At 36.0% G+C, this 22,957-nt stretch overlaps 3 protein-coding genes across 3 annotated transcripts in view; all 3 read right to left on the reverse strand.

The window, feature by feature from the left end:
- Positions 1-2,625, reverse strand: part of LOC133520480 (uncharacterized) — a 26,578-nt gene extending 23,953 nt beyond the window's left edge. The window contains exons 1-2 of the mRNA XM_061854915.1: positions 2,491-2,625; positions 1,317-1,450 (exon numbers count right to left, since the gene is read on the reverse strand). Of these exons, the coding sequence (XP_061710899.1) occupies positions 1,317-1,450; positions 2,491-2,565 (209 nt within the window). The 5' untranslated portion in view covers positions 2,566-2,625. The remainder of the gene's footprint in view (positions 1-1,316; positions 1,451-2,490) is intronic.
- On the reverse strand, positions 2,590-4,218 carry LOC133520481 (frataxin homolog, mitochondrial). The gene is made up of 2 exons (XM_061854916.1): positions 3,202-4,218; positions 2,590-2,879 (listed from the first exon to the last, which is right to left on the reverse strand). Exons 1-2 carry the CDS (start codon positions 3,484-3,486, stop codon positions 2,634-2,636), a joined length of 531 nt encoding a protein of 176 aa, XP_061710900.1. The 5' UTR covers positions 3,487-4,218; the 3' UTR covers positions 2,590-2,633.
- A 2,873-nt stretch (positions 4,219-7,091) lies between these two features.
- Positions 7,092-22,707, reverse strand: LOC133520485 (carbonic anhydrase 1-like). The gene is made up of 7 exons (XM_061854922.1): positions 22,529-22,707; positions 21,811-22,035; positions 21,017-21,177; positions 20,543-20,629; positions 19,001-19,228; positions 9,256-9,380; positions 7,092-7,628 (listed from the first exon to the last, which is right to left on the reverse strand). Exons 1-7 carry the CDS (start codon positions 22,554-22,556, stop codon positions 7,430-7,432), a joined length of 1,053 nt encoding a protein of 350 aa, XP_061710906.1. The 5' UTR covers positions 22,557-22,707; the 3' UTR covers positions 7,092-7,429.
- Positions 22,708-22,957: the final 250 nt, after the last annotated feature.

Consider the following 22,957-nt stretch of genomic DNA (forward strand, 5'->3'; position numbering starts at 1 on the left):
ATAAATGAAATATATTCATAATCCAGATTTTGATTAGCGCCTACTCCATGGAGCTGGGGGTTGTTTTATAAACGCCTAGGCTTCAATCTAAAGATAGAAAAGAGACTTTGGTATTGTCTAGCAAACTAAAATGTCAGTAGGAAATGCACTAAGTTCGAAATTTCCTTCCCACCTACATTTTTAAAATTTACTTACTGCCTTTTCCGCCGAAGAAATTGGTTTGTCATACTAGCTTAAAATGGTCCTACTTTTCTCCAGTAAGTATTTGCTCCACTTCAAAGAAATTTAAGCGGGTCCACACAAAGCGAGCAAAGCGTGCCTGGGCCGAGGCGGGCGGCGCGTTCGGGGGAGGAAAACGCGCGCTCGGGCGAGGAAAACGCGCGCTCCGCCTCGACCGAGGCACGTCTACACTGACCGTCTTGTGCGCGAGAAAATTGCCTCGCGCGTACGCTCGCTCTGTCTCGCCTATTCATTGTTAAATATTCAGGCGAATTGATAGAAGAATCTGGCCGTCATGGCATCTTCGGCTATAAGACTTCGGCTCTTAACGAGCTTTTAAATATTTGTATGGAATTTGTATGAAAATGGGGACTTCGTTTATATGAAAAGGCGTATTCGCGCGATCTTGCACTTTCGTCTTAAATCATCAAATGAAAGTCAGCCAATCAGTCCATCTTTCAGGTTGCTAATTTATCCCATCATGTATATAGTAGACCTGGGGGCCTACCGTGATAAAGAAATTCGCAATTGCGGGATCTTTCTTTTTTACTCTCACTAAGACGTAATTAGAGTGACAGAGAAAAATGCCCGCAATTGACGAACTTCCATTTTTGCGGTTATAGCCCAGGGCTTTCCGAACTACGGCTTGCAAACTCGCCAATTTAGTCCGCGAAAGGTGACAAACTCTATACCATACGGCCAGTGAAGAGACAAATTTACAATCTAGCTAGTGAAAATCAAAGAGTGGAGACCTGCATGTAGCTTACAGAATTATACACTTGTGGGAGCTTGGAAGCTTCACATATAGATACATAGATAAGGACATATTGATAAGGACATTCTTACAGAAATTGACTAAACCCCGCAGTAAGCTCAAGAAGGCTAATGTTGTGGGTATTCAGACAACTATATAAATAATGTACAAATACTTACATACTTATATGGAAACCACCTGTGACTTGGAACAAAAGTCTGTGCCCATCACACAAATAAATGCCCTTACCAGGATTCGAACGCAGGACAATCGGCTTCATAAGCAGAGTCACTTCCGTCTAGGCTAGACCAGTAATTATACTCATATAGCATTAACTTCTTACTTGAAAGCAATGGAGAATTCTTCTTCTAGCCATATGACAATCTTCACGGAAGCAAAGGAAGCATTTCTTGGGAAGTCAAGCCGCCCACCCACTACTCCTTTGCATACAGATTCTGATAAGACTGTGTGGTTTTTCTGTAACATTTAAAAATTGATGAAATGAATAAAGAAATAATGAAAAAAATCTCTAACAAAGATATTTTTTCATTAATATTACTTATGTAAATCTATCTAAGTATAAGCATAACCCAGCGAGAGAGCCATGGAAAGAAATATCTTACAGAATTGACAAAATGAGTAGAAATAATTTAAGAGAAAAGACAGGGTTTAATGATGTTACATACAAAACAAAACAACTGAAATGGGAGTGGGCTGGACATGCTAACAAATGTGCAAAGTTGTAACACTATGGCACCCTAGAGGACATAAAAGAAACACAGGTAGGCAATTTAAAAGATGGTCCGATGACATCTAAGACTTGGCTGGAAGGACTATATTAGTGCATAATATAACATGGACCAGATTAGTGCATAATAAGGAAGAGTGGAGAAGACTGGGGAGGCCTTTGCCCAATGGCACACAGAATCGGTTATCATAGACTAAGTAAAACTATAGATAAAGTAAAAAAATGTATTTCTGATATAAGGCTATAAATAAATAAATGTAAATCTATCTAATTCACACATCTTGTAATACAAAAAATCCAACCCATCCTAAGGTAATATAAATAATTTGAATTATTTATTCTGTGCCAAGAAGTCAATTAGGTATACCAATAAACAAACAGACCGATTTCATAATTAGCAACCAACAACATTAAATGGTTTATATTCTCTATTCGAAACTTATTTCTCTGATTTTGAATTTTCTGGTTAAGCAAGGATTCAACAAAATATACACCTATAGGATGTTTACAAAATGTTCACTATACTTTACAAAAAGTACAGATAGAGTCGGACCAAGCTAACTCTACATGGCAATAACAATGACATAATGTGGCAGTATTATAGCAGTATTATCATTAATGTCAAATTTTTATGCAAATATGCAGCTCACGCTAAGCTAAGCGCAAAGTTAGGTAGAAGGACTTTAATTGTGTAGATTCTGGCTTTTTACTAACTTATCTCTAGCTACAAATCAAAGCCCCAAAAAAGCAAAAACTCTGAAAATCTTACCTCATAGTATTCAATGTCTCTTTGCAAGAGAATAGGTATGCGATCCATAATATTTCCATCTTCAATAACCTCCATTTTGAACAAAATAAAACAAAACAGTAACAATAAATAACTATACTTAATGAATAAAAACAAAATAAATTTCAAGCACTGTGGGCACACTTTTTAAAATCAACACTTTCTACAATTTTGGATATTTCACTTTGAAGTAGTTGGTGTAATGTTACTCCGTCATGCTTGTACACCCAGTAGCCACCATTTTGAAGAATCAGATCATAGCGCTTAGGTCCGGACACAGGAGAACTCAACCAAATTTGTTTATTAGGTGACTGTCGGTTTATCACATATGTTCCATAGGAATTTCCAAGAGCTACTGTTAAAACACCATCCTGAAAAATAGTAAAAACATGGGTTAAACTAATGATTAATTTATAGTTATTTACAATTTGAAATAAAAACTCTTTGCAGAATTTTCATTAAATTACATAACAAAGCTGGCTATTTGAATCAAAAACTTCTATTAAATTGCCATTAAATATCAAAAAAAGCTAATAAAAACTAAAATTTTATGGCAACTGTCAAAGTTTTTGAGGTAAAACAACCAGTTTAGTAAAACAAAAAAGTTAACAGAAAGCTAGAACCTTTTTAAAACCATCCTGTCTGTGGTATTTCATTAATATTAAAAAGGAAATATTAAAAAATTGAGCTTACACTGTACATTATATCAGCGCCTTTTAAATGTATTGTGTCTTCAACGATTTCTTCAAAATAATCACACAAGGACTCTAAAGTTTCAGTGCAGATTTCTTCATAAACAACTGGGTCTACTTCAGCGGTATGAGCACTATCAGTGGAGGCAGGAGAACGTATCGATATCACAGGAGAACTATAAGTTTTCACTAAAACGTGTTGACGCAGAAGCCACGGAGAAAAGGTATTGATTTGACGGGTTTGCCGTGCCAGCCAACGGCTGGTACGAAAGATACTTCTAAGCATTTTCTAACTTTCTGTGCGGTAACTAAGTTTACAAGGTTATGTTCAATTTGAATGTTTTGACAGAATACCTTGAAGAAAAGTCAAAGTCACTTTGTTGGTTTTAAAAATGGTGTTTAAAAATGTTGCTAGTGAAAATGGAAAGTTCCCCATTGAATTTATATAATTATTAGTCTTATTAAATTTACAAAAACGCGGGCCGAGTTTTATGTGACCAACACTTCGAGCAACACCGGGAAGGGACACCTAGACGGCATTCATACTAATTTCCCCTCTGCCGAAACATAGGTACAACTGTACCTATGGCGGTGCATGTTGTGACTCGTTTGTACACAAAAAGAGATCGAGGTGTCCAAGATTTGTTTTTGACGTGTGTCATTTTCTATGTATTTGTGTCATCATTACAGATTGGATTTTGTATGTATGTAGTGAGTGAGAAGTGCGACTGACACGTTTCTCCCCGCAAAAATGGCAGAATGATTTGTTCGGTAAGATATCGCTTAGGCTCCTCCCTTCCTACGTGTCGAAAGCCGGTGTTGCTTGAAGGACCAACACGATCCCACAGAATGAATAATAGTACATACTACAATACATAAACACATACCTACACACACATTGATTTGTTTGTTATTCTTATTGCGTTGCGACCTTCGACTTATTGAGTAAAGGATTTGCCTCTCTTGCAAACAGCGCAAGATGATAAAAAACACGAATTTAGTGTTAGACCAGGCTAAGTTGGCAGCGATTTTGATAGCACAGACTGTGCATGTGTTACTTTAACCGTTGAACTCCTTTTTTGAACTATGCCGTTTAAAAAAACACTTGCACAGTCGGTGTTATTAAAATCACTGCCAACTTAGCTTGGTCAACTCTAGTAAAATTTCGGGGTTATAAAATGACTACCAAGAACATCGCAATTAAAAATTTCGTTATCTGCCTCTCTATCGCTCTTGCACAGGCGAACGGTCGAATGGTGCTCTTGCATATTATTCAAGCGACAGAGAAGCCGTGAGCTAGCTAGCTGCTAGGTACATATTTTGCCTTAAGAAACGGAACAGTTATTATGAGAAAATAAGGATTAAAGTACATACTTTTTTAATAGTATTTTAGAAGTAATTGTAATTTCACGACCTCGTTTAAATTATTTATGACTTTTTATGACGTCTCCCTCTCCGCATTCAAAGGTGTACTGTGGTGGAAGTGGCTTGCTTCAGTACCTATGCAATGTCATGATTTATGAAATGATGTCAGTTTTATTTAGTTTAATAGGCGGAGTTTCTTAAACCATTACTTCAGTCACAGGAGATAAAAACGACTACTTTTTACCAATTTTTTGAAGTTTTATTGCACGTTATTGTATAATTGTATATTGGGAGCGTGCACGACTGTCACGCAACCTAGTGTCCGCAATTCTAGGGGAAATCGTCAATTCACTACATCTCATAAAACTACTCCAAAACTAAAAACTACTGAACGGATTTTCATACGACTTTCATCTATCAATACAGTGATTCTTGAGGAAGGCTTAAGTATATAACTTGTTAAGGTTTTGTGTAAATTGTTTGAAATATAACGATGTTATCGGAAAAAATCACGCTGGCTAAGAGCTTTAATCGAAAACGCTGCCTAATCCGTATGAGCTATAACAACACAATGTATGGTGGGGTTGTTTCTCATTCATAGGTCTACAAAAAAGTCCGCGATGTGAAATGTCTATCTTTTAAGAATAACTTACTATACCCATTCTTAACTTCTAGAAAAAGATCACGATACATTATTAACAATTATCAAAATAAATACGTTAGATATATTAAGCATTTCATACAGATTACAATGGTCCCTTACACCATACAATTTAAAGGAATATTTCAGGAGTAATCGTAAATCAAAGTTTCATTTCGAGCCATATAATCGTACGAAATGTTAAAGATGCTATCCGCAGTTAGTTCAAATTTTTACCACCTTATGCGCTGGGATCGCTTTACTTACCCCCACCACGCACTTCGCACGGTCCCAATATATGTGTATGTATTAATAGTTATAGTCACGATATATTACGTACTCAGTAGTTGTATGTACATATATTATACTATAAACTTTTTCATTTCAGATTCTTTTACAAATTTCATGTTAGATTTATGTAATGTAACAAGTAATGATTTTTAGCTCAATCAGCGTAATCAATAATAATAAATGCTCTAAGTTTTAGATTTCTCAACCATCAGGCTACTAGAAAAACGCGGTGTACAGTTATTGGGATGATCATATTGTAGATAATGTACAATTTTATTCTATGACTTTTGTGGACTCTAATTTTAAACGATTTACGACCAAGCCAAGGCCAAATAAATTAAACTTAAAATGCGTTATCGTTTATTTAACCGTTGTTATTGTAACATATTATAGGAAAAGTGACAGCAATAACAAACTTTGATAAAACTTTTATAGTATAGACATTATTTTCGGCATATATTTGCCAACCCTGAATAATACATTTTAAAAACAATACTTAATCATCTTTGAACTTAATATAGTTAAAATTTAAAAACAAAATGTGTACTTCTTATTTCCCCACCCTGTATTTAATTTTAACCTTTTAACGTGGAATATTTCTTTCTGTGGCAACATTTAACTCTTAACTGTAGCGCCATCTATAGGAGATAACACACAACGCATTATGCATGTAGTTACACTACGTGTTAGCAGATGGTGCTACAATTCATAACAGAAACTACGAACTATTAAAAATAAGAGCCCGCAGCAGATAGGTAATTTCGAAACGTAAAATAAGGCCCCATACGCACTATGCGGCCAGCCGCGTGCGGTTGCAGCGGACCGCTTAGTGCGTTCAGTATTTATGGTTGCGGTTTCATACATTCTTAACCGTCATGCGGCTGTCCGCACGCGGCTAGCCGCTTAGTGCGTACGTAGCCTAAGACTTGCCTGACCCGCAGTTATAAGCATAATAGTTATTTGTTTTAAAAGGGGGCCAAGTTGATGTGATGATTAAAAAAATGTACCACGACCGTAGCGAGCGGCTTGTAAAATAAAATCTTGAGCGTTGCGAGGGTGCCATGAAACCGAGGGTTAAACAAACTTTGCTCCCAAGTGAAACAAAAAATTTTCACCACACCAACGCGAGGAAAATAGTAACCCTTAATTTGGCACAAAAAAGTCAGTTGTGATTGTGACTGTTGTGAGTTCAAGCCTCCTCGGCGCTCTACAGTTCTAATAATTCTCATTAGGAAAAAAATACAAAAAGAGGGTCAAAGGTCAGAACCTTTGATATAAAGATATGTCCTGTAATACACTACCTATAAAACATTACAAATCAAATCCAAGTAAAGGTAAACGTAAGTAAACGTTTACGTTTAGTAGGTAAGTATATGTTATTATTATTAGATAGTTATCATTTAAAATCATCACAAAAAGTAAATTCTACCTTCCAACATGAGGAAACAACTTGTGTGGTGAAAAAGGAATTAAAGCATACTTAAAGCATTTTAGGTAAATTTCTATTTAATGGCGCTACCTAGTATTAACACTTTATAGCTTTTCTCTGAGAGCTATATTATCAATATGTTGGAAATTAATAAATTACCACCAAATACAGGAATATTATATTTAATTTACAAGTAAATATATATTTTTTCAATACTACGCCGGTGGCAAACAAGCATACGGTCTGCCTGATGGTAAGCAGTCTCCGTAGCCTATGTACGCCTGCAACTCCAAAAGAGTTACGTGCGCGTTGCCGACCCTAACCCTCCCCCCTCGTTGAGCTCTGGCAACCTTACTCACCGGCAGGAACACAACCACTGAGTAGGTTGAAAATTACTAGGTACTTATTCAATGTTTTCGTCCGCTGCGCCGCCGACCGTGCCAGTTGGTATATATTTTTAGGTACTGTTCTCATGGGGTCACTATAAATTAAGTTCTACCTATGTCACGTAGTAATTTCTTTATTTTCTGCATTCTCTTGTTCATTTATCATTTCAGTAATCATGTACTCATTTTGGGGCGGAAGCATCCACCACTTGGTTCTGTATTCGGGTGACAATATCGAAATAGACCTCTCGGGGACTCTTGGGATGGGTAGCGTGGAATTGTAAAGGTTCCAATAAGGATTTATGCACCATATGTGTCTGAAAGAAAGGGATTCACTGTAGATTTTTGTGAAGGTTTTTAGAGTCCATTTTACCTCGTCCTGCCCACCATACCCAGTGTAAGCCATTGAAATTTAAACCAAATTATTTGGAAATAGAGTTGATTTTCCTTTTTTTCACGTTGTAAGTAAAAAAAGAAAGTATTTTCAGTGTAACCACAACCTATCCACTCTATACAGTCTTTTTATTCGTAACTTGCTAAAATTGGAATATGTCCTTTAAAAATCACATTAGGCAGGACCAGGCTAAGGTAACGCTTCACTAACTTTGTAGTGACAAATTGTGGAAGTGTTGCTATAAACGTGGAATTTTCATACAAAGGGTGTAGCAGGATAGCCTAGGAAAAATTGCCCCCAGCGATTTTGGGCCGAAACTGTAATCAAACGATGTCTTTTGGGGAGGTTGTACTCTGCACAAAGTTTCATCCCTCTGTTACCCCCTGGGGGTGAAAAACACCCGATTAACCCCAAAACTGTTTTAATTATTTTTTCCTAAACTATGAAAGTGACGAATTTCAAATTTTTTACAAACATTAATAAGACTAAAAGCTAATATGTGCAAAAAAAATATTAACCCCCTAACCATTGAAATTCTTGTAAAAAAAAACAAAAATAAAAAAATAATCACCCTGTATATCAAGTTTGGCTCATGGTACACACACCATTTTTTTTTTCAAAAATGAACCAATTTATATTCTACATTATACAAAAGTTTCATGGACCTAATCCAGAAGGAACATTGCGAAATTAATATGTATTGGCTCTTTGGTGCGTACTATTCATTGAACTCCCACTAAGAGCCTTGCATTATTAATAAACAATGGCTTGCAATCGGACCGCTGCTCGTGCCCGATTTGAAAAAGGTGGGGATAAAGAAGTATGAATCAAACTCATTTGTATTTATAAAAACATTTTTAGGGTTCCGTAGTCAACTAGGAACCCTTATAGTTTCGCCATGTCCGTCTGTCTGTCTGTCTACCATATGAATAAAAATAGCGATGTCAGATAAACGTCAGTCCATATAGGTAGGTACTACATATGATTGGCCGAGGTTTTCGACAGAGGGATAAAAGCTCTTAAAGGCGATTCTCATTGTTAAATCCTCCAAGATTAAAATCCATGTAAGTAATGCCAATGACATAGTAAACGTGAAACTGTGGCTCAGAAATCAAGTTTTAATAATACGTGAGTGGCCCATTTTAATATATTTAATACGAATCAAGTTGTTCGATAGTGACTCATAGCGTAGAGTGCTCACTCCTTAGATGAGTTTTCTTACTTAATATTATTAAGTTGTATCGGAGGTATTAAACGTATTGCCAATAACTTTAAAACTAGCTTAAAACTTAATACTTACTTACTAAGCCTCTTATTATAAATCATTTTTCGCAAAGCCCAGTTACAACTTCTTATATAGGTTTAATCTTTGTATGGAGTGAGCATACTATGCTTACTTATTTCTCATGCTCATAGTGACGCACTTTTGCCATTAGAACTGTCGTACACTTATTTCACTATTATTTAAGATTATTGCAACGAAATAAGGTCACATAGGAACATGATTAGTAAAGTTTGTTGCTGTTAGTTTACGACCATCAGTATTTCACCTGTCAAAAGTTACGGGCGGGTTATCATCATCTGGTATGACGAACTTGCCCCGTTCTTGCAGTGGTCTGAAATTACCGAGGTTGGGTTCGTCCCACGGGTTCCAAAGTTTACGGAACTCATTCATCTGGAACAAAGAACAAAGTGCGGAAGCTATAGCTTTTATTACGGATAATTAGGTACGTAAGTAGGTAGGTAATTAAAAATATCAGGGGAAGAAAAAAGGAAATTTGCTCGAAGAAAGCGGTATTCATGAGTTTTTAATTGGTATAGGTAACTTGATAACGCTGCTGATTACATATGAGCAAATATTACGGAAATACTTTTTAAATTAATTTTCAGTTTACTGTACAAATACCTAAAACACGTTTATTTACCTACGTTGTTAGAGTCCCGTTCCTGCCGCTAATAATCTTCACAAATTTAGCTAACTGGCACTTAGTGTTGTGTTAGGGTACACTTAGTAGGTAGCCTAATTGGGTAACTGGCCGCACTTAGTAGTACATTAAAGTTATAGTAAAGTTTGACATTCTACCTAAATGTTGAAATGACTTAGACATTATTTGGCCCACATAGTTCCACGCCTAAAGGCAGAACCAATATACTCTAGGTCGACCTTTATAAAGGTATGTACCCCATGGTTTTGCTGCATAATGCTATTTCTTATAAAAGAGACAAAGATAGCCATTTTATCATAGGTATCGTCTTTAGGGTTCCGTACCCAAAGGGTAAAAACGGGACCATATTACTAAGAATCTAATGTCCGTCTGTCTGTCTGTCACCAGGCTGTATCACATGAACCGGTGATGGCTATACAGTTGAAAAAACAGAGAGCCCCACTTACCTAAATATTTATTTTATTCTCTTTTTAGGGTTCCGTACCCAAAGGGCAAAACGGGACCCTATTACTAAGACTCCGCTGTCCGTCCGTCTGTCTGTCTGTCTGTCCGTCTTTCACTAGGCTGTATCTCAAGAACCGTGATAGTTAGACAGTTGAAATTTTCACAGATGATGTATTTCTGATGCCACTATAACAACAAATACTCCCATTCAACAAACGTGATAGTTTTGCCGTTTTCTGCGAAATGGTACGGAACCCTTCGTGCGCGAGTCCGACTCGCACTTGGCCGGTTTTTTCCTAATTAACAAAGACTTATAATGATATATATCAGTGAGAAATTCGTTTCCCATTTTCAATTTTGAATAAAGGAAGTATCTCCCACGGCAAATTGAACTCGAGTTCCGAGAATTGTGGCATGCAGAAATAGACACAAGAAAAATTTAATATTACAAAGTTAATAGGTATGCATTTCAATATGAATGAGACGAGTTATGACAGGAATTACAGTGCCGGTAAACTTCTTGAACATGTGACCTTGCCTTTAAGTTCGTTTAATTCTATTATTACTTGCGCGACAGAGATGGAAATACAGTACAAAGTTACACTGTTGCTGTTACACTGTTATACTGCTTCAATCTCTGTCGCGCAAATAATCAGGGTTGGGCAAAATACTGCCTTCATCGTATTTGAAATAAAAATTACAAAATACATTAAAAATTGTACTTGAAATATATAATACAAATTACTTTGGTGACAGGTATTTGAAATACAAAATACAAAAATACTCTGTTCAAAATAATGTATTTTAAATACAAAATACTACATACATTTTACGATTTTTTTTAAACTTATTTGTCGATATTTTTTACAGGTTTTTATGAATTGAAGAACGAATTTCCTTCCATAAAACTTATTTCCTATAAGTATATTCGCTAGGAATATACGTATGGTAGGCATAAGGCATAATAGTTTTTTTTAAGTGCCTTAATAAATATACGTGTTTTAGAACGTAAATAACGAACAACTTATTTTACATGAATCTTTCCATGCATTTTGGCGTAACCGTGCGCGCGCCACATTAATATTCGCAACTTTGGAAGTTTTTGGGAAAAGTACAAAAGATAGCAGGTTTATTAAAAAAATAAATCTCACGGGAAGAAGAATCGATTGACATTCTCCAAAAATTTCATGCATGTAGCTAATTGTAAGACAAGTTCAGTGTTGTTGGTGATTGAACGTATCCAGTCAATGGAAACATTATCTCGACTGGAGCGGAGGAGCAAAAGTTTAGTTTTTTTTATTATTATTAAAAAGATGACTTATTATAATTGCTCCCAGATGATGACGGCCTGCCATTTGTCATGCAAAGACGATAAAGACATCGTCATTATTCTTGCTCGATTCTTAAAGATTCTAAATAAATAACTTTTGCCAGTCCTCAAGGGAGCCGTATTCTGGATGCCATCGCATTTTATACCTATAAACACACGCCCATTCACTTAGCCTAGCTTAGATCTAGCTAAATTTAATAAATTTCCATAATACAATTTTATAGAATGTATTTTGTAGAAATGTATTTTTAAGCTTGAAGTATTTGAAATACAAAATAGTAAATACATGTGAGTATAGTATTTGAAATACAAATACAAAATACGTATTTATATTTCAAATACATGTAATTGAAATACTGCCCAACCCTGCAAATAATAATAAGATTAAACCAACCTAAAGGCAAGTTTATATGTTCAAGAAGTTTACCGGCACCTACACATAAAATGGCTTCGTAGCCCAGTAAGCCCGGTAGCTAATTATAGTTTCGCCATGTCAGTCTGTTTGTCGGTTCGAGGCCTTGCTCCGTGATCGTTAGTGCTAAAAATCTGTAATTTTGCATGGATATATTAATAGAAATAAATTAATCTGACAATGTGGTAAAAAAATGTTTATCTTCCCTGGACACAAAGTAGGTATGAAACTTTTTTTTTTGCTTTAACCCTTTGGTGTGGGGTGTCGTTCTTGTGTCGTTAGATAGGTATATCAAAACGAGTAGGGGTCATAATTTCTTTTTTAATAAATTTAATGTTTTTGGAAATAATCGCACCGAAAGAAAAAATGTTATGTACATGATACTTGCTACTACTTTTTCAAGGTCTGTTGTGACATACGGTACCTACGGAACCCCACACTGATCATGGCCCGACATTGAGTTTGGTATATTACAAATCTCAATTTATTAGTTTTTTTATAATAATAAACTAATTAATTGAAAAAAAAACTAATAAATTAATAGATCAAAAAATAAAATCTAAAAATGAGGCGTTTGCTTGCTTACTTCCCGAAACTCGCGCTCATCCGCATACTTCGCAAGTAGTAAATTTTCCTTTGCGGTAGTTCATTCTGTAAGGTCGTGTGCGGCCAAAGGGGTTTTAATTGAGAAATCAAAACTACAGAATTGAAGTGTGTCTTTAGCCTAATCTACATGGAAAATTTAGAGGCTGCCTGTACAATGCAAATGTTTGTTTATCAGGCATCTTTGATACGATTTCTTTTGCTATAAAATTTAGCCAATCGTGTAACGGCAACTACAGAAATGAAGTCAATACCATAAATAACCAGTTTACCAAACAATACTTTCATGAATATTCTAATTGCTGAGATAAATCGAGATACTTGCCGCCAAAGTTTACAATTCGTCGTCTTAAAGGTTTTCTCGCGTTTTCCTCCGATTAGTTTTGTAAACGAAAGATTTTAATTTTTTATAATCTTTTACATATATTTACGAATACGGACAGTAATAAATATACACAATTAGCTTGCTTTTTGTTATATGATAAGGGCATAGTTACATAGTTGTATTAGAAGGGTGCCTAAAGAGCCTGAAACGAGGGTTTCAGAAAAACTCTACGCGATTTTTTGTTACGGTCGACGCGAGCGTGAACTCTTGGGTACAGATTGACTACCCCGGTCCCCGGTCAGAATATCGCCTTTTTGCCTTGCAAACTTGGCTTTGGCTGGACATTACTTTTTGTTTCGATCTCGATACAAACCAAAAGATGGCGAATCAGATAAAAAAAAACCGAGCCTATATCCCAAGCAAGCTTAAGGAAGGTCGTGAGTTCACGCATTCTCGCAGTTCAATAGTTCTAATGAATCTGTTTCGGAAAAAAAGATGGTCAAATGCAATGTCTCCTGTGTCCCTTTGCTTAAACATAGCGTAACTTGCGTCACCTGATAAACTATCTAAGCTAGCTATCATGGGTTTTATTATAAATAAATATTATAAAAAAATAATTATAATAAACCGCCTTTCTCCTCGTGTATAATGTGTATCTTTAGGTATTTAAATAAATGTAAACAGTTTGTTTTCGGGTAGTTAAAACATTTATTGGTTAACCAACCAAAAACACAACCGCCTACATATTAACCTACATTATTTGATCATGTAATGTTTTCCATAGGAGCCAATTGAGGGTAGAGTTTGTTTGCTTTTATTTGAATACCTAAAGATACAGAGTATAATGAGGTGCCATTTATTCAGTGCTGTGCTTTTACAATTTCTTAGAGTGCAGCAAACTTTAATTTAAATGGATTTCCTCTCTTAACTTTTCACCTTTTAAATGAGCGTTCTTGAAATTCCTAAAAGCATCTTTTCAAGGGAAACTTAAATGTCGCTAACTAAATAATCTTACATAGCTGGAGTGAATACAAATTATTTAATTAACAACTTGGATTATCGTTTGGGTTAGGTCGACTGTAAAGAGGTCTTGGCTTCTATATATACATTTATTACGATGTAAGGTTTTATGAGCCTATGCTCGCTCATCCTCTGGCGATCTAACTTAATTAACCTCCTACTATCCGGTGACGTCATCTTTTGCAGACAATTACTAACTTTAGCATTGTATGTTTATGATATGCTCATTACCAAACCTGGGATAATTCGTGGCACTTATACTAAAGTGACTTAGCAAAATATTTTATCAATGTTACTGTCAACATCATGTTCCACAAAATAAATATTACAGTACATATGGTGCTATTTTACCGCACTAGTGCGCAAATTAGCATATTACGTTACTGTGTCAAACATTTAAAGGGCCATATGTACTGTAAAACGTTGTACGATACATGTGCGAATAGGTAATTCGCAACTCGTGTCGATTTAAAACACTCCCTTCGGTCGTGTTTTAATTTATCGCCACTCGATTCGAATTTCCTATTTTTCGCACTTGTATCGTAATGTACTATTTTATACAGAATCGCTTTGTATCTTCTGCTTGCTTATGCTTCTTTAATTTATTTTAGTTTTAAACCAGGTTAGTATTTCCGCATTGACACTAAATGTTTTATTCTAATAATTTTATATCGTTTTTATTAGTTATATAATTATAAACATTACTTCATCTTCATTTATTGTTAACAGTAGGTACATAAACCATAAAATAAACCATTTCGAGACAAACCTTACTTATATTTTAAAAATGCCTGAAAGGAGTTCTTTATCAAAACTATTTTGATAATAATAATATCCTCGTAAGGCCCAAGGTCCTACCTATAGGACTTATTCAGTTCGATGAAATTTAAATCATATTCAATTAGGACAGAGTTGCAATTTTTTTGTTTCGTGCAAATTTCAAACAAAATAAAATCTACTGTATTCCGTGCACTATAGGTTCAAATTCCAGTGGCAAATTTTGGATTTTTCATTTCTATGGCTGGGCCTTAAGAGGTTAAAATGACTAATGTGTGGCTGACGGATGCAAAATACGTCAAAATAGTGTCGAACGATATACGTAATCTGCCGTCCTATCCCTAAAACCTATCTAACCCACAAATTATAGTTTTGAGATATGGGCAAAAAACGTTCAAACCAATATCTCTAGAAAATGTGTACATTTATTCGGGATTTCTTTTATGCAAAAATTAAAACTAAATTTATGCTTACTGTTTTTGAAAACCATTTTCTCAAATATTATTTTATTAATTAGAAAATCACAATTTTGTGTTTTAGTATTGCAAATAATTACTAAAATATGTACGATATTACTCCTAAAACACCGTTAAGTATACTTTAGCCGTTCTTTAGAATTGAATAATATATAAAAACTATCTAAATAACGGCCAAAGACAATTTACGTGTTTATAGTATCGTAATTGTGAATTGTGTATTGTATCTGTTAAAATATTACCTAGAAAACATTTATAATACACACGTTATTGGATTGTGACCGTTTTTTAGCTATGTAATGGCCCTACATATTGAAGTAATATGTATGCGTTCCTATTCTAAAACCCCGTTAAATGACGAATGCTCACTAGGTTTAAGTCGTGGAAATATTTGCATTTTTTTTTATAAAATCACGTTGATCAGCATTATACTACTAAGTTTATAGAGTTACTTATTGTTAAATGAATAAATCACACCTGTATCGTATATGTATTTATTTGCATTCAAAAATAAAATTAAAAACGTAAAAAATACTGACAAATCAGTCTTCAGCTTTGTACAATTTTACGCGAAGGAGTAAAAACGAAAATTGTGTCAGTCTCAAATATTTGTTAGATGTAGGCGTAGATTACTAACCATTGTAAGGTAGGTATCAGGTGATCCATGTAAGGCCCAGTACCTAATAAAGACCACTTTTGAAAATGCGCCCCTCCGCTTTGATTGCCAGTTCAAAAACCTAGTAAGGCTAAATGACCACACTAAAATCTATTAGTTCTCAGATTCCTACTAGTTTTTTATATGGGATTTGTGACTTCCTGAGTTTTACGATGGTAAAAGGTAACTCAACATGCTACTTACTAGGTTTAGAGGCATCGAAATCTGTAGTAATTATGCCGAATTTGGAGCAGTTGTCTCTGTAATCGGTGAGGACTTACTAGTTGGATACACATAAGATAAAAGACGAATTTACAGAAATGTGTTACCTACTTTAGCATCTGCCTTTAACATCCTTCGCATAAATATAAAGCTAAGTGTCATGCATTACGGAATCACTGCAGTACAATATGCGGAGATGATCAAAGGCTTCAAATTCATAATTTTGTTGAATTTGGGGACCATCTAAAGTTTGGTAGTTTCTTAAGTTACTTGGAGTTGGAACCATCAAAAAGGTGAATTAATGACTTCTTTGGTCTCGACTCCCTTAATATGGACTTCTTTTCTTCTGAAAAATTTTCTTGGTAAGTAGGATATCCTAAACTTTCCTTCTAATGCATCAACCTAACTTTTTTTCAAATCACTTCTGACTATCCTTCTTCCTCCCTTGATCAATTCACTGATAGTGCTCTTAGAAAGGACGTAATGTTCATCTCGTCTAATGCCGTTGGAGTCGACAATCTGAGCCAAAACTCTAATTGACCTTATTGATCATATCATCATATGTATTTTTTCTTATATTTTCCCGTCGCTTTAATAAGATACCGCTATTACTTATTCCTTTGCTAAAAAGTCCTACCGCTCTATTTATTTCCATTTCTTCCTTTCCTCTCTAAAGTTCTTGAGTGTCTTTTGTACATCAACAGGTTACTGTTTTGAATAGACATGCGCTCACAAATCCATATAAACCAAACCCAGTTACCCCACATGGCACTGCACTTCACCGCTCTTGTAAAAATTACTGCATAAATACGTGCAAATATGGTATATCAGGGTGTTATCGTTCTTGGATTTCGGTAATGCTTTCAACACGAGTGACTTCGACATCTTACTAGGCATATTGCGTTCTCTTAATGTATCTCCTGTGATAGATATCTAGTTCCATAGTTATTAAGTAGGGCGTCAACATGATATAAAGGTGGATTCCTCTTGATCTTCATTTTTCTTGCACAGAACGGCGCAGCGTGTTGTTTCCTGTTTTATTTCATAACTGTATAAACTCTAACAAATTCTATTTTCTTCTTCTATCACTTTAAACATACCGTCAAGGCTCTTTTACTCATCTAACATAGACTATCTGCAACATGAACACGAACACTAATTTAGAAAGCATTTTGATTTGGACTTACACGTTACGGTCTCAAGGTAAATCCACTGAAATTCAAGTTATAGTGATAGGTACATAAATCAAAGCGTTCTGCCAGGGTTGATTTTAATACTCTACTGGCCATTGTTTTTAACTGTACCTATTTAGATTCTCTTCTCTCTAGGTCTGCTAAATCTAAGCCTGTATTCTGAAAATCGTATAACGCATAAAAGAAATAACAATTATAAATTATTCCTTATTTCATTACTTATTTATGTAGTCTAAAAGATGTGTAGGAAAATACAAATTCTAAGATAGTTAAAAATCTAATCTTAGTGTGCCTAAATCCTTAATATAAAGAGATATTTAACACTTACATTCGCATACCGGACATTTTTGACATAAACATGCATCCATTACTCACCAACGAAAACAGACAACTTACTGCGCGCGCGCCGCATTGTAAAACTGTCTGTCCTACGTAATAAAATTTAAGGGAATATGTTTTATACTTAGCGGGGTTTTAGCGTAGCATTGTTAGTTGGCCATGTTTAACTGTTGTATTATTATTCTTTTTCTCAAACATAATTACCCGTTAAGAAAACTAAATAGGTTTTAATGGTGTATTTGTAATATGGATCGCACTAAAAGTCTTTTAAACACACAGTTAAAGAACGTTAACCATGTTTAAGCGTAGTAACTGTTTTTTTGTATAGTATTTATTATAAAAAAGTGTACGTGATAAAACATAATAATAGGGTTAAATGGCTTTAATGGAAATTTATAAAGTTTTTCCAAGTAAATGTGTTTTAGCTTTGTATGTTGTAAAAGATTAATTAAAATAAACAACTGGCTAAGCGCTTTTATATTACTTATAGAAGAATAATGTGGGTTTGCGATTTTATAGTATCGAGAAGTATCATATTATAATGCAGTTAGCGTGTTAGGTCGAGTCTGTATCTCCGTAACTACAAATGATAAAAATATGATTCCAAGACCAGTCGATAGAGAATTTTTTCCTGTCTTAGAATATTCATCCAAACGAAAACTGGTAATATGCAGCTTTGATAGGTTTTAGTGATAGGACGGCAGTAATATGGATATGACTACATTTGGTTTAAAAAGAGAGGACATACTCTTAATTGCAAACAAATTAAAAGAATCGTTTTTTTTACTTGTGGTAACAATAACAATCGTAGCGGAATATTACCTCATATATTATTCTTACTCTAGCATATGAATGGCACAGACAATAAATTGTAATTTTGTTTGAAATTCCATCCACATACATTTATTATTTTAAGAGGCTTGATATCAGGTGTGAAAACGAACCTTTTTATAGTAATCGAGAATTTTCAATGAGCACATCTTTTTTATCGATATCAAATCCTTAGAATTGACCCGAGTTATCACATACACGAAATTAAGTTTAGCAACAGAATCAACACACAATCTAAGTACTTTTTTTAGGATTATTATTATTTGGGTACCTACACTCAATCGTCAACCATAGTCCTTGGGCAAGACAGGCCTAACTTGATCTTCTTTTTCACTGAGGCCGATAGATTAAGTACGAGTAACTGTCTTAAATCAGAGAAAGTTATCTCTCATTTATAGTAATTGGTATTTCTAGTCGTATCTAGACTAGAGCCGATAATCTGTCATGAAGACGATATGAAGTCTAAAACGAACGTAGAGGTTAGGTTTTACAATTACAGACGATTTTCTTAGTTTTTGTTTGTTGATGAGATTATTAAATAATATAATAATATTATCAACAACATCACCATGTCTGCAGAAAATGTCAACTGCTGTACAAAAGTCCACAAGAACTTGTCAATAACAAAATGCATTCAACGGTAGCATTGATCTGTTCTGCCCTATTATTTAATAACCCCATAATCGTACTTGTGACCATGTCGATAAAGGGTATCTACTTGCCTGATCGAAAGAAGCAAACATCGTCACCCTCGGCACCAGCCACCTGACGGTATAGCTGTCTCCTTTTACTGTAGCCAACCGACCCCAGTATAGGAAGTAGTCTTCGTAAAACATAGGCATTAGGAGCGACATGGGGTAGGGCCCTATGCGGGTCGTGGTTTTGGGCGGTCGACACCGAGAGAACCCTTCAATTATGCGCTCTAAGCGAACGTCTGGGTTTACGCCATACTGAAATAATATCGCAAATTAATCCAAGATGTTGTGTCGCTAGAGTAAAACTAGCTAACTCTTAAAGAGTCTTTTTTATTACTTAGTGATTATCTTATCACAGTTCACTTTAAGAATCCATAAGAATCTACAATATGAATAACAATTACTAATTACACAATTAAAGAAAAATTAAATTAAAATATAAATAATTAATTTAACCATTAATTTTTAAGCTAACAATTGAGACTAAACTAAAACTAGAAATTTAACTACTAAAGAGTACCTGACATTAGGTCTTTACTACTAACCTAAATAACGCCCTACACTAAAAATTCACCCCACGACCCCCCCGACGCAAAAGTACCCATGACACTCGCCGCGTTGCCACGTTGAATGGCTATGGATAATCTTTGCATCAGGAAGGTCCCTGAGCGAGGATCCAACCCTCTCTCTCGCATGCGTCTCCCCACTTCCTCGAAAAAGGCCTTGGCCTCGGCACACCAGCACCCGGCGGTTTCTACAGCAAGCGGGACAAATAAATAGTTCGCAAGGACCTCCCGCTTGCGAACCGCAGCCAACTCGGCCGCTGCCCCTGCCATCCTCACCGTACGGCCAATATGCGACGCCGCGAAAGTGCTGACGCACGTTGCGTCCCACACTAAACATTTCCCCTTCTCCCAGGGAACCAACGTCAACCCATCAGGTCTCTTCCCATCAGAGCGACTGAGGCCCGGAGGTTCCAGCACGCACGGGACGTTTGCAGAAACTAGCGCTCTCCGCACGATATCATTAAGCGCGTGGTGCCGCGGAAACCTCCCTGCACACCGACCACAACTCAACGCGTGATGACCGCTGCTCTCCACCCTAGTACCGCAGATGCAAGCGTGGGGTTCACACACTGCACAGCCCAGGCGAAGAGCAACTGCAATCCGCGTTGAGTCGTTGTCAAGCAGTGTACCCAAGTGCGGAGAGGGAAGCGCGTGAAGCCACGCTCCCGACTCCGGCTTCGACACTGCGAGCATCCTCGCCCTGTCTACACCCACCGCACACTCCACTAAGTTACCGAGCACCCGTTTAACCCCCACGTCATCCCACAGACGCTGACGATCCGGTCTCTCCGGCGCCGTAGCCTCAGGGTTGAGAGCCCGCCAAGCCTCCAAAGCTTCGGCGGCGAAAGGTATGGATACCTTGTCACCATCTGGAGATAAAATTTGAGTGACAAGGTCCACGACTCCCGCCGCCGACGCCAGAAATGCCGGCAAGCTAACAAATAAAAAATAAAATAAAAATAATAAAATAAATAGGTATCTTATGTCGTAAGTAACTATGTACCTTTATCATGTAGCAAACAACCACGACACCATCTTCGTACTTCAATGCCTCTTGTTGTGTCATATATTGAGCCCTGAAGTAAGTTACCTGCAAAACTCAAGTTGGTTGGTAAACAAAATAACAACCGATCTTGTGAGACACCGTCACAATTATATCGATAATGACTGTAATATGGACGTACGTTAATTACGTTCCTTATTGTTTATGTTGGCATAGTAGTTATTGTCCTGATAACGAGGGATAGTCCGATCTCTGTATGATGTTCGATATGTATTAGCCACTCGCATTGTTTCTAGGAAAAATTACGGTACCGAACCTGACCAGCAAGCGAAACTTCACTCTGAATGGGAGCAAGAGGTTTGATCACGGTACATTACTCTATACATGTTTTGTTTTGGGCATTCATGTAGTCAGGTGAAAAGGTCACTAACGAAGAATAACAATAGCAAATAAGAGACAAGAGTCATAATTCACCTGCATTTCCCCCGGATACCGTCTCTTGTCGACCGTGTGCTCACTGCCCCCCATCATGTCGGCTCCCCAGTGGAAGTGAACCTGTGATATCACGTGCTTGTCCCTGAAGCAGCCACCCTCAAGGTATGGACGTTCTGTCATCCATTTTGCTCCAAGCAATACTGTAAACCGTGCAATTAGTGAACCTATTATTAAACATGGTTTAATCTCAACGCTTAGATAATCTATAGGTAGAGCTCGATTGATGTCGGATTTCTTTAATGAGTATTTTTTTCTTTTTGTAATGAAAAGAATTCGAATTAAATTTTATTTCCTAGCGCATTCAAAATTATCTATTTTTATTTTGTCAAATATATTTTTTCCTCCAAAAAAGTTATAGCAATCCTAAAATGATCGGCACTCCGAACACATCTTTTCAGTCACATAAACCTAAATGTATCCATTAGTGGATGTGGGGATTACTTTCGGAGAGTCTTGATTCGACTGATCTTTCATACATTGAAATCCAGATTATAAACCGTTAAGAGGAAAAGGCTTAGGAGAAAATTGTATAAAAATATTTTTCATAATGTCAATACCCAGGGAGGAAAATGGGGAATACGATTGTATGGAGAAGCGGTTGTCCACTATCGCCTTGAGGAGGTGGATCCATTTTAAGATCTATTTATTTTAAGTGCCTAATTATGTTTAAATCAAAATAAAAAGTCACAAAAGTTATTAGAAGAATACTTAAGCTAAAGAAATATATAGCTAACGCGCTAAAAATAATCCTAAAAAAAGTAGTCTGTTCTTACTCGTATAACCGGTGTTGGTCAGCTTTATTTTGTGAGCATACACGTTATAGTTGTACCACTTTAGTTCTGGACATAAATAGGCCATAGAGCCCGTTAAAGACACATCTATGGGAGTCGGCATCTGGCCTTCAAACTGGGCCCAATAATAAAGCCAGTCAACAGTGCCGAAAGGTGGTTCATTTCTCTTATTGTCGACAGGAGGAGGTTTAGTCTCTTCTTGTGGTTCTAGAAAGATTAAATACACTCTTTAGGAATAGTCTACAATAGATCCTCTAAATGTGTTATTTGTCGTGGCATCGCCAAACGGGTCCTAGGGAAGACTTCTGTCCAGTTGGTTTTGAACACTTATTTTCTGTCTGGTTTTTGTTTATTGTGTATGATGTGAACGTCACACAGTGTGGTTTGGATTTAAATGGATTTCTTTGACGATATCCATTCTGATATTTAACTCCCGATTCCATAAATAACGATACTTTTATCAACATTGTTAAATGAAACTACCCTTAAGAAGTACTATGTAAGTTTATACTTAGTCATGTTTTTTTTTAAATACATACTTATGTAATTTACAATTTTGAAAAAGAAAGTGTTTAATTCGGATGAAAGGCACCATTTTAGTCTCGGACTATTGGCGCTCTCACTGCGTTCGAGCGCCGATCTACCTCGACAGAAATGACTGATGTCTTTCATCCCTTGGTTAACAATATCTAAAACATACCTGTTTGCTGTTGTTGTGCAATAGGCATGCTGATGTTGCTGATCGGTTAAATGACGATGAGACAGAAAATTTATCAGTGACAGTATTCTTAGAATTTACGGCTAAAATATAAATAAATAATTTATTTCAAAAGTTTTGTTTACATTATTATAATTTGACGTTTCTGACAGTTATTAAAAACGGTAGATACCATAGATTGCCATAGATTTAAGATTTTCTAATCATAGATCCTCCATATATTTATAGTAGGTAGATAGATATATGCTTGTTTCTTTTTACTGTTTTTTTTACACGCAGTATTCTATTTTGTGTATAATCAGCGCACATCACGACATGTAAGTACCTTGTGCAAGCGTATATAAGACGTCATAGGGAAAAGGATCCAATTTGGAACCAATCCACAAAAGTCTGTTAATAGAATTTGAACTT

The sequence above is a fragment of the Cydia pomonella genome, chromosome 8, assembly GCF_033807575.1.
Source record: "Cydia pomonella isolate Wapato2018A chromosome 8, ilCydPomo1, whole genome shotgun sequence".
Taxonomy (NCBI): Eukaryota; Metazoa; Arthropoda; class Insecta; order Lepidoptera; family Tortricidae; genus Cydia; species Cydia pomonella.